This window comes from Cololabis saira, chromosome 15, assembly GCF_033807715.1.
Source record: "Cololabis saira isolate AMF1-May2022 chromosome 15, fColSai1.1, whole genome shotgun sequence".
Classification (NCBI taxonomy): Eukaryota; Metazoa; Chordata; class Actinopteri; order Beloniformes; family Belonidae; genus Cololabis; species Cololabis saira.
Window position 1 is genome coordinate 19,726,660 of NC_084601.1, and position 13,350 is coordinate 19,740,009.

The 13,350-nt window shown below is 42.9% G+C and overlaps 1 protein-coding gene across 2 annotated transcripts in view; it reads right to left on the minus strand.

The window, feature by feature from the left end:
* adcy2b (adenylate cyclase 2b (brain)) overlaps positions 1-13,350 on the minus strand; it is a 90,486-nt gene that overhangs the window by 25,475 nt on the left and 51,661 nt on the right. For both annotated transcript variants that reach the window (XM_061741052.1, XM_061741051.1), the window contains exons 7-12: positions 12,560-12,687; positions 11,903-12,061; positions 9,217-9,349; positions 1,384-1,560; positions 1,256-1,296; positions 1,024-1,104 (exon numbers count right to left, since the gene is read on the minus strand). In XM_061741052.1, the coding sequence (XP_061597036.1) occupies positions 1,024-1,104; positions 1,256-1,296; positions 1,384-1,560; positions 9,217-9,349; positions 11,903-12,061; positions 12,560-12,687 (719 nt within the window). The remainder of the gene's footprint in view (positions 1-1,023; positions 1,105-1,255; positions 1,297-1,383; positions 1,561-9,216; positions 9,350-11,902; positions 12,062-12,559; positions 12,688-13,350) is intronic.

Sequence of the window (13,350 nt, forward strand, 5' to 3'; positions counted from 1 at the left end):
GCCTGAATCCCAGGACAGGAAATGTCCAAACCAACATCCCCATGCAGCCAGGTGATCTGACGATCAATAACTGCTTTTACAGCGGCTGAACAGCCAAAGTCAGACTAATCATAGCGGACATCACACAAAGTTTGAAACTATTCTCTACATATTCAAAATCAACCTTTTTTCCTGTGAGTCACCACTGGGGGCAAAATTATAAATAGAATGTGAAGTACATGATTTTCTTTCTTCTTACCTGTAATATCATCAAATATGTGATTCGCAATAAGTCGTACATCTCCACAAGGAGACTTCACCTTTCAGGGATCAATAAAGTTTTGAATGGAATTGAAATGAAAACCAGATTTAGCTACGTGAGTTAAATCCTAGAGCTTTTTCTCGTCCCAAAAATGAGGGCTGATGATAGCTATTTTGTCATTCTTTTCACCATTTGTGGAGAAAAATGTTCTGCAAGTTCATCTGCGTTAGACCAAAAAAAGAAAAATCTATCAGACCTAAACTTACAAGGACACACTTGACATTTTCTATCACACAGATAGTCCATTAAAACGAATATTCTAACTTGAACTTGCGACACCTTTCTGAATAAATACAAGTAAATTGTCTTTTAGCCTATGTGTGTTTTCTGATTTTGACCTTTTTGTTTTCACAGTCGCTCAACTGCCCTCTCAAAACAATCCCCTGCTTGTCTCATAAATGCTCACTTTACTTCAGGTTTTTGTGTTCCATCATGCTTTCCTTTTAAATCATTTAATGCCAATAAAATTGTTATTGACGTATTAAATCAAGAGGATTAAATAATTAAGTAGTTAAAATGCAATAAAGCAAAAAGGCTTGAGGCTCATCCATCTTACTTTGCCCACATTTTAAACTACACTGAGATAAATTTGTCTTGATTCAATTAAATTATTGTCTTTTATTCTGTATTCACACAAATACCATTTTCTATCTTTACATGACGTGAGCTGTTACCACGCACATTAATGCAGCTGTGGGCTTGACCACAGACGTGATGCTTACTTCTGTGAGTTGATGCCATCGATGGTGCGAATCATTCGTTCGTTGAGTTCCTGCTCAAATCTCCTCCTCTGAGATTTGGATCTCGAATTGAAGGGAAAAGAGGACACATTTCACTACAGAAAGTGTGTCTGTAAACATAATGAAAAGCTCCTCCAGTGATTGAATTGTAATGAAATGCCGTCACAACGATGCAGTTCTACGGGTCATGATCCATGGATGCTCTCCGGCTCACCTCTCTCGTCTCTGGAAGTGGTACTGCCCCATGGGAACGTCCTGAAACAGGCAGCAGACCGAAAGTGATTTTGACAGGTGAGCGCTGATACCTGAGGCGTCTTCATAAGAGAACGGGAGATCCCTCACAGTGGTGTTGATCTTGCCGTTGTCTGTGGTCATGCTCTCTCGATGGTGAAGGTTGGCAAAAGGTTTGGCAGCTCCCCAGGACTCCAGGTATCGGGTCATCCTGACGGACGCCCTCATCTTCCCGCCGTCCAGAGACGGTCGAGAGCGTAAGCCCAACAGTGGGCTGTGCCTCTCAGTCTGGGAAGATCAACAGGAATAGATAAGTCATGCTCTCCATTTTGTACAGATGTGTGAAGATGTGCTCATACTAGCAGCATCTGGGATTTTAACGATGTGATGCTGATATCTTGGTACCAAAAATACAACATGACACCACCTGAGGCCGTGCAGATGCCAGACTAGTCTGTGGCCTGTTATGTCTCATCAACTTCATTTCATTAGTTCATGAATACAACCATTACAGATGCAACAAAAAGGCGCGGACAATAATGCTTGCACCATTTTTGTGAAGTAGACGTGTGCTGGATGTGGTTTCGTCATATCCCGTTGAAAAATCCACGGAGGTGGTCCTAGAGGCGACACATGTGGGTGTTTCTGCATTAATGCTGCCATCGCTGAAGTGTGAGAGCCCTTTGCCAAGGGCACTGACTCAACACCTTACCATCACAGAGCCTCGCTTTTGAGTTTGTTACTCATAACCGTCGGGAAGGTTCTTATCAGGGGCCTCATGTACTAAGAGTGCGTGGATTTCAACTTGAATCCGTGCGTGGAATTAACAAGACCGCAAAAATTCATATGTACAAAGCTGTGCGTGCGCCCAAATCCACGCAGGTTTCTCTGTACATCCCAATCAGCGTGGATTTGAGCGCACATGCGGGAGCACAACACTCCGCCTTGTGTCCTCCCCCAAAGATATGTTTGAATATGACAATGAAGATAATTATCCATTAAAAACTGCTCATCCTAACAAGAAATGTGCAAAAACAGGTAAAACAAATAAAAAAAGAAAACATCGGCTCTGAGCTGGGTGTCGGACTCCAGTCCTCGGGGGCCGGTGTCCCTGCAGGTTTTAGATGTTTCCCTGCTTCATTGCACCATGATACAAGTGACTGTGTCATCAACAGAACTATCCAGATTTTGATGACAAGTTGGTGACGATGATTAATTAGAATCAGGTGTGTTAAAGCAGTGAAACATCTAAAACATGCAGGACATCGGCCCGTCTGGGATTCAGTTTGACACCTACATGCAGTTCTTTGCTTTGCGTTGCGTTCGGTGAAGAGTTTTGGTTTTATTATGATCGTACGGGTTTATTAATGTTTATGGGCAGCGTTAGTGAATCATTACACCCTGCTTTTTCTTGTTTGTATTTTAAGAACCGACACCAGAATTTTTGGTGGATGAAAAACGGCTCCTCGTTCTGCTTTATTGTCATGCATATTATATACTAACGGATTAAGACCAATACACACGTTTATTGAGTCTATAAGGGATATAATATATCCTTAATGGATGTCCGCGATCACCACTCTCATAAGTATAACAATGTGAACAATATACAATTATATTTAAAACATGAAGCATCATGATCTGATTCCTCTGCTGCAGAAATAAAGACAATTTGTGCCGACGGGATTATCGAGGTGCAAACGTGAGAAATAAAGAACAAAGTTGCTCTAACTCGGAGTGTTTCATCCGCAGGAGAAGAGACCGGTCTAGATCCCGGTGTCGTGCCAAAGAGTGATTGCCTCCCACAATCTGATTTCTCCCCTGAAAATGGGTCTTTTTACCTGCCAAATATTGATTGAAGGCCAAATACAGTTAATGAAAAGTTGTTTCTGCCTAAATCTGACTTGATCTCATTCTTGAGTTTCATAATCTGAAACTCTGACGTTGTAGCGCTCTCGCTCAGCGGGCTGCTGTGCGCGCTCCCGCGGCCACAAATCAGAAGAAATCAGATACACCGGTCCATCACGGGAGAAACACTTTCTGGATCCTGCAGCACCTGCAGCTGACTCCATATCAGACTCTGAAAGTTGCCTAAACGTTCAATAAAAACGTATTTCATGCTGAATCACATCAGTTCGCAACCAACCTTTCCGTGACACCTTTTTTTTTATTTAAGACATCTTTACAGAACCGGTTTTTGCTGCAAAATGTATTTTAATGTTTTTCTGTCCAGACACAGTTATGGGATGTTTTAGGATCTGGCTTTAATCTCCAGTACTCGTCCCATACGGTCGTCATGGTGACGGATATGTCCGACCTGCAGCTCCAGCTGAAAGATCATGTTGGTCTGAACCGGAGCAGCTGGTCCAGTTCAGGGCAGAGATCCGGGAGGATCCTCTTGGTACCTGAACCAGCTGATGGTCCAGTCTCAGTCCCGGACCAGCAAATCCAGACTAAACCAGCTGATGGTCCAGTCTTAGTCCTGGACCAGTCAGTCTGGTGCCTGTGGACTAGTCGCTCCTGATCCTGCATCAGCAGGTTCCTCTCGGAGCCAAAGCTCCATCGGGATTTGCAGGTTCCATCGTTGAGCTCTTTTAGTTGTTTGTTCAGATCATGTGATTGATTGTGAGATTGTTGCAGCTCCACTCTTGTGTAATTTATCTGGTGATGTGGGGACTGTCATGTCCTTCACGTGGTCGTGAACTTATTGTTGACGTTACGTTTCCTCATATTCTGCACTTCACTGCATCACCAGTGAGAGTCGCCAACGGACAAAACCTCAGAAAAGTGCGTACAAAAGCCTTAATGTGTGAGTGACGGACCGCAGCTTTCTACGTTCACGTCATTCTTTGTACATCCGACCGTGAGCGTTGAAAGTGGCGTACGCACGTTTTTTGTGCGCCGCACTCTTAGTACATAAGGCCCCTGGTCACACAAAACCCATTTCTGTAAAGCGATCTGGAAAATGGATGACGTTGGATCCATCCAAACTAAATGAACCCAACGCCACCTACAAGGTTACAATTGACCCTTTCTCAGCCTCCTGATTGGTCCCTGACTGACTAATCAGAAAAATCCTTCTCCGTTGCTACATCCGGGTCAGAATATCCGCTTGGAGCAAACAGCCGTCTCTCTTGTTCACATCAATGGAAAAAGCGTTGTTTTTACTTGCCTTGTATCAACATTTAAGTCACTGGATTATTTTTTTAAACTTTGTATTTGTAAAAGGAAACTTGCGAATGTACTGCACACAGTGTAGTGAGGGTGCATCGTATTTTTATCCCCAAACTGGAAGAAATTCGATCCATACTTTTAAAACATTGTCGGCCCAGCAGCAGCTACAACCCATAGCTACAACCTGTTTCATTTATTTATCTTAAAATGGTTAAGCCGTGTGATTGGGGCACTTTTAAAAGTGACATCTGCTACCCAGACAGAATCACAGGAACACATTTCATCCCAAAACCGACGGTGAATTACGAAAAATGTCTGCTTTGGATAAAGCTATGTGGATGGCCGTACTTCGCAGTTCCAAACCTCTGTTTTTTAAACTAACTACACGGTATCTGAAGTGTTCCTTTTATATCTAGTTGCTGTTGGTTTTCTTTGGTACAATCATTAGAAACAAAGTGATGTAAAACCCTGTTTTTACAATGGAAGTGGACGGGTGAGATGACAGTTTTGTCCGACCTAGCAACGGGGGCTTGACAAAGGGTCAATTAGGTTGTTTTGTTTAAAACAGTAAAGTGATTCACACATTACATTAAAAAGGACATTATGTTTATGTTGTGAAGACTAAACATAAGCTGTTGTGGGTTCCCGCATTGCATGGGTAGCCCTTCAGATGTATACAAGGGGCTGCTGATGACGCTGCTGTGTAAATCGGTGCTTAAACTGAGTGGGTTTTGAGTAAGAAGGACAGAGTGGTTTGGCAACAATGGACAGTGTACAGCTTTTGACACATTTGATCTATATAGGCCAGTGTTTTGAGCCACTTAAACACTTGAATCGGTATTCTCTGGCAAGAGTTCTGCACGTCGGCAAGGAGGACTTACCGGGAATCATAAAGAGGATGACAAACAGCGTGCCATAGGTGATTTATTTTAATTGCTCACACTGACAAACATAACATGGCACACATGACTTTAATACCAGAACGAGACGTGGTCCGTGAAGCCTGGGGCTATTTCCAGCTCTGACAGTGACAGCCAGTGACGGACAGGAGGGGATACTTTTAGCGATCCAGGCTCCATAACTGATCTTGTATCATTAAGGACTTCCTGCAAATGTCAAAAAAAATCCACCTGTAAACCTTTTCCAACATCCCAGAAGGATAACGAGAAGCTATCCCTGGTAAAAATCAATTAAGATGAAATAAAACCATCTCCTCGTATTCTGCAGACACTTCTTTAAGATATGTTTTAGAAGAGGAAAAGTTAACTAAATGCCTAGAGGCTCTGGCTGTGGCCACGACTGCTGGATCAGTTAATTGTTGAGCTGCAGCGAGACAGGTTTTAGATCCCTGTGCTCATGTATTTCTGCTCTGTATTCAAAAATGGGTTCCTGGAGAAATCTGAAAATAGCAGCATAAAGCAGCAGAATAAAAAATGGAAACATCCTCTGCTGTAAATACTGAATCCTCGTGTCTGTTAAACTAAAGATGTCAGCTCAGGGAGAGGTGATATCTCGTTCTGACATTTCCATGTGAAGCAACAACAGCAACACAGCCGTCTCGGCCGTCTACGCCAACAGCACGAATGCTAGCCAGGAAAAATGAACAGTTGATGCTTGTACGATTAAACACCAGGCTGTCCCCGCTTTATGTTTTCCAGCAAGATCCCGGGTCTCATGCAGGAGACGCTGCTGTGGAGCTGGTGGTGGATTAGGGAGGCAGACTGAGGAGCATTGCTTTTAATTTGCCAGGCCAACAATCTGAGCCCGGTCTGGATGCCACAAGCGCTTTTCTATTTGGAGATGTTCTCAGCAGACAGTTCAGAGAAGAGGCACATCCCGTAAATGCTCATAATCGCCCCTTAATATCCTGGTTTGTCAGGACGAGCTGCACAATGTCACAGTATTCTCACAACACCTCGAGCAAGGTTCCTTCAAACACAATCTGGTCTGAGCAGAGCGACTGAGAAACACCTGCTGAAATCGTTGGCACACTGCGTTATTGTCTAGCATTTGATTGTCGATATTGATCGACGGCCCCAGATGAAAAGGAGACACTTGTTTGTGTGTGTGTCTAGGGTGTGTGTAACCTTGGGAAGTTTAAGAAAGCTCTCGTGTAGTATGTTGTGCTGAAAACAACAGAACCATATATTTTTCCTCTCTGGCTCATTACATGACCCCAAAACTTGTTTCGGCGCTGCGAATAAACTGCAGACTTCTCCGTGTGAATCTACTCCTCATGACAAACTACGACATTCACAGGGTCAAGTAGACTTGAAATGTATTTCCAAAATGCCAAACGTGTGTCGTGGCACTCGTGCAGAAGGTGGTGTGAGAGTTACCACCTGCAGTGGCTGCATCCAGCAGGACAGCTGAGAGTTCAGACTGCTAATGCCAAAGTGCCACGAGCCGGAGACGCCCTCAGATGATCTCCGTCCACACCCCGACCGTTAAAGGACAAGTACAGCATAACTAATGCTTCTCCGTCGAATCAAGCACATCCCGACGCCTTTCCATCGGCACAACCCCCCCCTGCAAAGCTCTGTGTCGCCTGACGTGCACCTCCAAAATGTTCTGACTGCGCGCCGCCTCGACCTCAAGTAACGTGACTGGTAGATTTGTTCTTCTTTTTCAGATTTCCTAACACCATTTCTTCATGTCGAGTAGAACGATAGTTGGCTGCAATGTCTGTAAAAATGACTGATGTTGAAAACATTTATTTTGTTGTTTTTGATTATGAAAATGATGTTTATCACCTCCAACTCATGTAAAATATACTTTATTTGCTTCCTGTGATGTATTATGTCTGCGACGAGCTTGCTCAATAGACGGCTGGTAAGGGCTGTATGTACCCGACTTACGTCGCTGCTACGCAGAAATACAAATGTGGCTTAAGCAGGTTCGGGATGATGTCACAAATCATCAACACAACACAGCGCTGGCTTCTCCCTCCCCCTCCCTCCAGGGCTTTTCTATAAAAGCACATTTCCAAAGCATATCCAGTGACTGGCTGCTGTGCTGTTTGTCGTGGCATCAGGTGCAGGCTTACATCAATTTGTGTCCCGTTTACGCCGCCACAGTTCCACATTTTTTACAGTTTTTAACAGCAAACAGCAAAGATATTCACTGACCGTGACACACAGTGTTCTGGGTTTGCAGAATTACTTACCCTACCTTTAAAAGCTATTTTAACAGCTCTATTCAATTTTCAGACTTAATATTAGGGAGAATATACAGAATGCGTATATGAGAATTTATACATATTTGATAAATAATTAAGACCTTTGTTTATATTAATGTAGGATATTGGTTCAATAAATTAAGGTAGAACAGTAAGTATAGATAATGTCCTACATATTAATATCACGTCTGGATGGATATAGACTGAAAACTCTACAAATGTGAAGTCTAACAACAGTGACAGATGGAACAGCTTGTTTTCAGTAGTTGAATGAATGAAACACGTTGAAACATGTGCAATTACTTCTGGAAATGTCTGCACATATGCTCAGAGAATTGTGGCTGCAGCAGTTTAACATCGGACCTAAAAAGCGTTTCGTTCAGCCGATGAACCTCAGACTGAATTTTAATGTCCATCTTTTAAAATGATGGCTAGAAAACAATAACAGAAAACCAAAAGTAGGCAGATTTGACAAGAAATAAATCAATAAATGGAAAAAAAAACATAACAAATTACAGTTAGGTACAAGTCATGCAATGCAATATTAATGTCAGGGTTTGACATTTCCCCCAGTTTGTGTTTTCTGTTCTGCCCCGCCTGTTTTCCATCTGCCCTGATTGTTCGCACCTGTGTCTCGTTATGCCCCGTGTATATCTGGTCTGGTCTTTCCCTGCTCCCTGTCGGTCCGTACTGTTTGCTCCCTCCATGTTCTCCTCGTCAGTTTTTTCGTTCATGATCCTGGTCCAAGTTTTGATCCTGCTAACTAGGCAGGAGTTCCAAAAACAGGGTTTATTACCACAAAACCAAAAGCGCTGCTTAGCAGGATCAAAACTTGGACCAGGATCATGAACGAAAAACCTGACGAGGAGACCATGGAGGGAGCAAACAGTACGGACCGACAGGGAGCAGGCAAAGACCAGACTAGATATACACAGGGGATAACGGGACACAGGTGCAAACAATCAGGGCAGATGGAAAACAGGTGGGGCAGAACAGAAAACACAAACTGGGGGAAATGTCAAACCCTGACAATTAAACTATAAGATTCTTATCATCAGGCATCAAATGTTACATTTGACTGTTTCTTTACTTGTTCTCTGTACTGCATCTAAAGTTTCAAAATGTAAAACCTGCTATGGGATCAAATTTACATACTGTTATCATTTTGGAAATATAATAACAGGAATGATGTGAAACCAGTAACCAAGTGATTTTTCAGCTGACTATGGGATTTCTGTATTTAGAAAAATGTGTAAAATTAAAAATACGATTTACATTGTTTTGGTAGTTATTTGCACTTTTTAGCAAATTATTTAGTTAGTATGGACTTGTAACATACATATTATTAAAGATTGGCTTATATGGGTTGTTTTGATGCATAGCAAATAAAAATACTCCATAAAATGGCAGTAGGCTATAGCATGCAAAAATGTAAAAATATGCTTAGGCAGATTTGCTCTATGGTAGGTCGTAAAGGGGATGTTATACACAAAATAAGTGCAAACGTGAGGAAATACGAGACATGAAAACGGTGTTACTCCATGTGTTAAACATTGTTTTCTATGTGTGTGTACACACTGACGGTATCCAACCTTTGGGTTGATCACCAAATAGGTGACCACTTTATGTTCTTTCAGGTATGAATCTCTGCTCTGGCCGTCTCCAGGCTCCACTTTGTATGAACCTTTCAAATACTCCAGCGTCACTGAAGAGATGTGGACCCTCCTGGAGACAAATAAGACGACACATAATGAGAGGTGAAGACCTTGTGTCATTGTGCTACTGAAAGCTCTGTCACACACATTATTTGCTTTCCAACCGCCCCGGCCTGCTGTCCTCCCTTTCTTTGTTACCTCTTGCACAACAGGTATGGAAGGAGATGGACATCTGTTTTTTCCTCTCTCTCTCTCTCTCTCTCTCTCTCTCTCTCTCTCTCTCTCTCTCTTGCTCTCTCTCTCTCTCTCTCTCTCTCTCTCTCTCTCTCTCTCTCTTGCTCTCTCTCTCTCTCTCTCTCTCTCTCTCTCTCTCGCTCTCTCTCTCTAAATAGTCATATTTTTAAAATACCTTTCAGCAGGCGTAACACCAGAGAAACCATTAGCAGCCCAGTCAGACAACATCGGGGGGAGCCAGGAAAGCTTATTTTCAGAGCACCGTACACCTGCCCACTGGCCGGATTTCCCGAGCTTGTTACAGTGCCAAGATGGCAGACTTAATGGCCACATAAAAGCAGAGCTGCCTGGTCAAATGGGGCAGCTATAATTTACTCAAATGCATATAATAGGTGGAATTAGATCAGACTTGTCTCATGCTCCAAGTCCTTTCTGCATGCACTTGCTCTCCAGCCAGAGTCCGGGCTTCAAACAGAGAGAGCGTGTGTCGAGTCCTCGTGTTGTGTGTGCACAATCTTTATGGAGGACAGCGGGCTTTCAGCGTTTTTGGCTTTGGACAGCATCTTGGCTTTTTTCTTTCCCCAGATGATGCTGTCCTATTGGCGTCACCGCCGTCGTCATTGCCCAATGGCAGTTCGGAGCCAAGCAGCTGAGATACGAGTTAGCACCTCTAAGTCTGAGGTCACGGCCCCTCCGGGTGGGGAACGAATCGCTGCTTCGACTCAAGGAGATAAAATGGCTTTGGTTCTTGTTTACGAGTGGGGGTGGGGGTGTGGTGGGGGGTATCACAGCATGTCATTGCAGCATCGCTGCAAATGCTGTAATGGTTGTGTCATCACGGAGAGAAGCGCTGAGCGGAAAGGTGAAGCTTTTGATTTACCAGTCCGTCTATAGTCAAGATCACCCTCTTTCTTTTTATGGTTTTATGTATCGAGACATAATAAATAATAATCTGTTCTGAGACCAGGTCTGAAAATTCAGTAACACAACCTCAGGAGAAAAACAACAATTGCCAAAATGCTGTCAAAAAGCAACTCCACGCCATAATTCAGTAGCTTGTGGAACCACTTACACCAGTAATAACCTGACGTAATTGGTTGTTGTGTATGATTTTAGTCTCTACTTTCTCTACTTTTTTTTCACTTGTTGCTTCTGATAATTGAGGTTTGTGTGTATTTTTTTAATGCCCTACAACAATATTTAAATCAGGTTACGGTCTGGCCTTCAGGTCGTCCCAACACATAGACTATTTTCTTCTTCAGTCCTCCTGCTCCAGATCTGCTGCTGTTATTGAGGTCGTTTTCTGGTTGTACAACTCATTTTCAGCCAAACTTATTGAACAGATGGCTCATAGTTAACTCTACCGTAGAATATGTTGGCATGCAGAGGAGTTCATTTCTGACTAAATGGCTGCAAGACACCCAGGTCTTGCGTCTGGGAAACAAGCTCGCTTGACAGCTGGAGTGTGTTTTGATCCAATGTATGTTTTTCAACAAATGTGTTGCTTTGCACTCCTATCGAACATTTCAGCTTCTGTCTCGTTGGTACAAAGGACAGTGTCCCAGAAGTCTTGTGGGTCATTCAGATCTAACTTTGCAAACCTAATCCATGCAGATATGTTATTTCCCATGGCAACTGTTCTAAAAAGGCCATAGTTATGTGAACTTTAATATTTAAAATGCTGACTGAGATATGCAGATTCTACGATGAAGATCTTTACACTGGTTGCAGTTCCTCCAAGCATTAAATAGTGTAATATCGGGTTGAACTGGTGTGACATCCGATCCTGGGAGGAATTTTCAGGTGTGATGGACACTTGTCAATAACATGATAAACAACAACTTGTTTGTAAACGGCCTTAAAATACTTCCAAAATTGATGAGCAGCAACAATTGCCTCTCTAAGATCACTGCTCATCTCTTTCCTCTTTGGCATTGTGTCAACATACGGACCTGAATGCTCAAGACTTGGAAACTGCCTTTTTTTTTTGTTGCTTTTATTGAGGTGATTCCATCATCATAATCTTTTACTGACGTGTATTTGATTTAATTTCAGCACCTGGCTGATATTCACCATCTCAGGTTCCATAGAAGCTGTTTTTAGTTTCCTTTGTGTTACATAAAGTATATAAGTAACCAGTATAACATGTCATATGCTGTTGTTCATCTGATGTTGTTGTGACATACTTATAAAACTGGGCAAGAATCACATGATTATTATTATTATTATTATATCCTAATTTGCAAAAGTCTGATGTGTAAAACTAAAGTTTTAAAAGAGGATGTGTATCCATGGTAACGATCTGTGGGGAGAGACCAAAATAAAAGACTGCTAATACAAGCCTACAAAACTTTCCTTCACTGAAAGGTTTTAGTTGCTCGTGTCTTACCCCGGCACTCCCCCTGCCTCCATGTGATTGGCCAGAGTCACGTCATGTGACCACACATCGTACTGCCACTTTCGGAGTCCAATGACTCCGCAGAGGACATTTCCAGAATGGACGCCAACGCGCATGTTGATCTCGACTCCCGTGGCATCTCGGACCTTCCTGTGGAGAGAGCAGAGCAAACATGGGCATCTACATCTGCTGCCCGGCGACACCAACGGAGACATCAAGAACGGAGATGGAGTCGACTTATCACAGCACCGCTAGTGTAGCTACTCCTCGGTTAGTTTGATTAAAATAAAAAAAAAATCACAAAATCAGCGGTGAACAACAGTGAGAGACGCCTTTAATCAGAATGTGATTAAAAGGCCGGCGTCGACAAGCAAACGTAATACCTGTGTCTTCATGCATGAGTGGAAAGCAGAGATCAGAGGAGAACCAGGGCGAAGCTAAACAACATTTATTCATTTGTTTGAATTTTTGTGTTGGTTCAGTTTGGAGGCTTATCGCATTGAATTCCAACTGTGTTTATTCGAGAGTTTAAACAGAGCCGGGATCCAGTCTGGCAGCCTTCTGCTCAATCTGTTCAACAGAAACGTCTGTGTTTGTGAGAGAGGAGAATAATGAGGGTGAAAGGGAAGGAGGGATCTGGTATTTTACTTGATGGCCTCACACATATCCAGGCCCATCTTCACGCTGTTCCTGGCGTGGTTATGCAGCGACTCCGGCAGACCCGACACGCAGTAGTAACAGTCTCCCAGGATCTTGATTCTCATGCACTCGTTTTCCTTAAAAATAAAGCGGAAGAGAAGACATTCAAGCGCATCCACCAGCGACGGTTCAATCCAGTATGGCGAATAAAAGTTAACACTTCATTTATTCCTCACTTCCAGAGTCACGTCCACCAAGTCCAAAAACCAGACACCCACGCACATGACACTTTCCCTCTCATTCCACATGTGGGATGAGTAACAGCTCATCGCTGGACCGGGGTTATGTAAGAGCAGCTTCAGGAGGACGGAGCTGCTGGACTCAAAGCTCAGTGAGCCTGATTCAACTGTTTAGACCTGTATAGCTGCACACCCTTGAGACTCTGGCGAGCCCACACACACCGTGCTCGGTGAAGGTGAAACAAGAAGGCCGAAGGAAAGAGAGAAAGAGACAGAAAAAATAATCCTACTGACAAGGCAGATGCTCATTTCTCGCCTTGGTTGTGTTATAATTAACCAGCCTCAAATTAAGTGAATTGATTTACTTCACGTGACATTAGCTGAAAGCGCGGCATGTCAACCAAGACTAATTTGTCAAGCTTGAAATGTCCATTATATTTTCAACCCGAATCAATTCTAAATTAAAGCACCAAACTAGGATTTATTGATTTGATTCACAGATAATTTATGAATTAAAGTGCTTTGGATCCATGATTCAAGTGGTTTAAAGGGCCATTAATA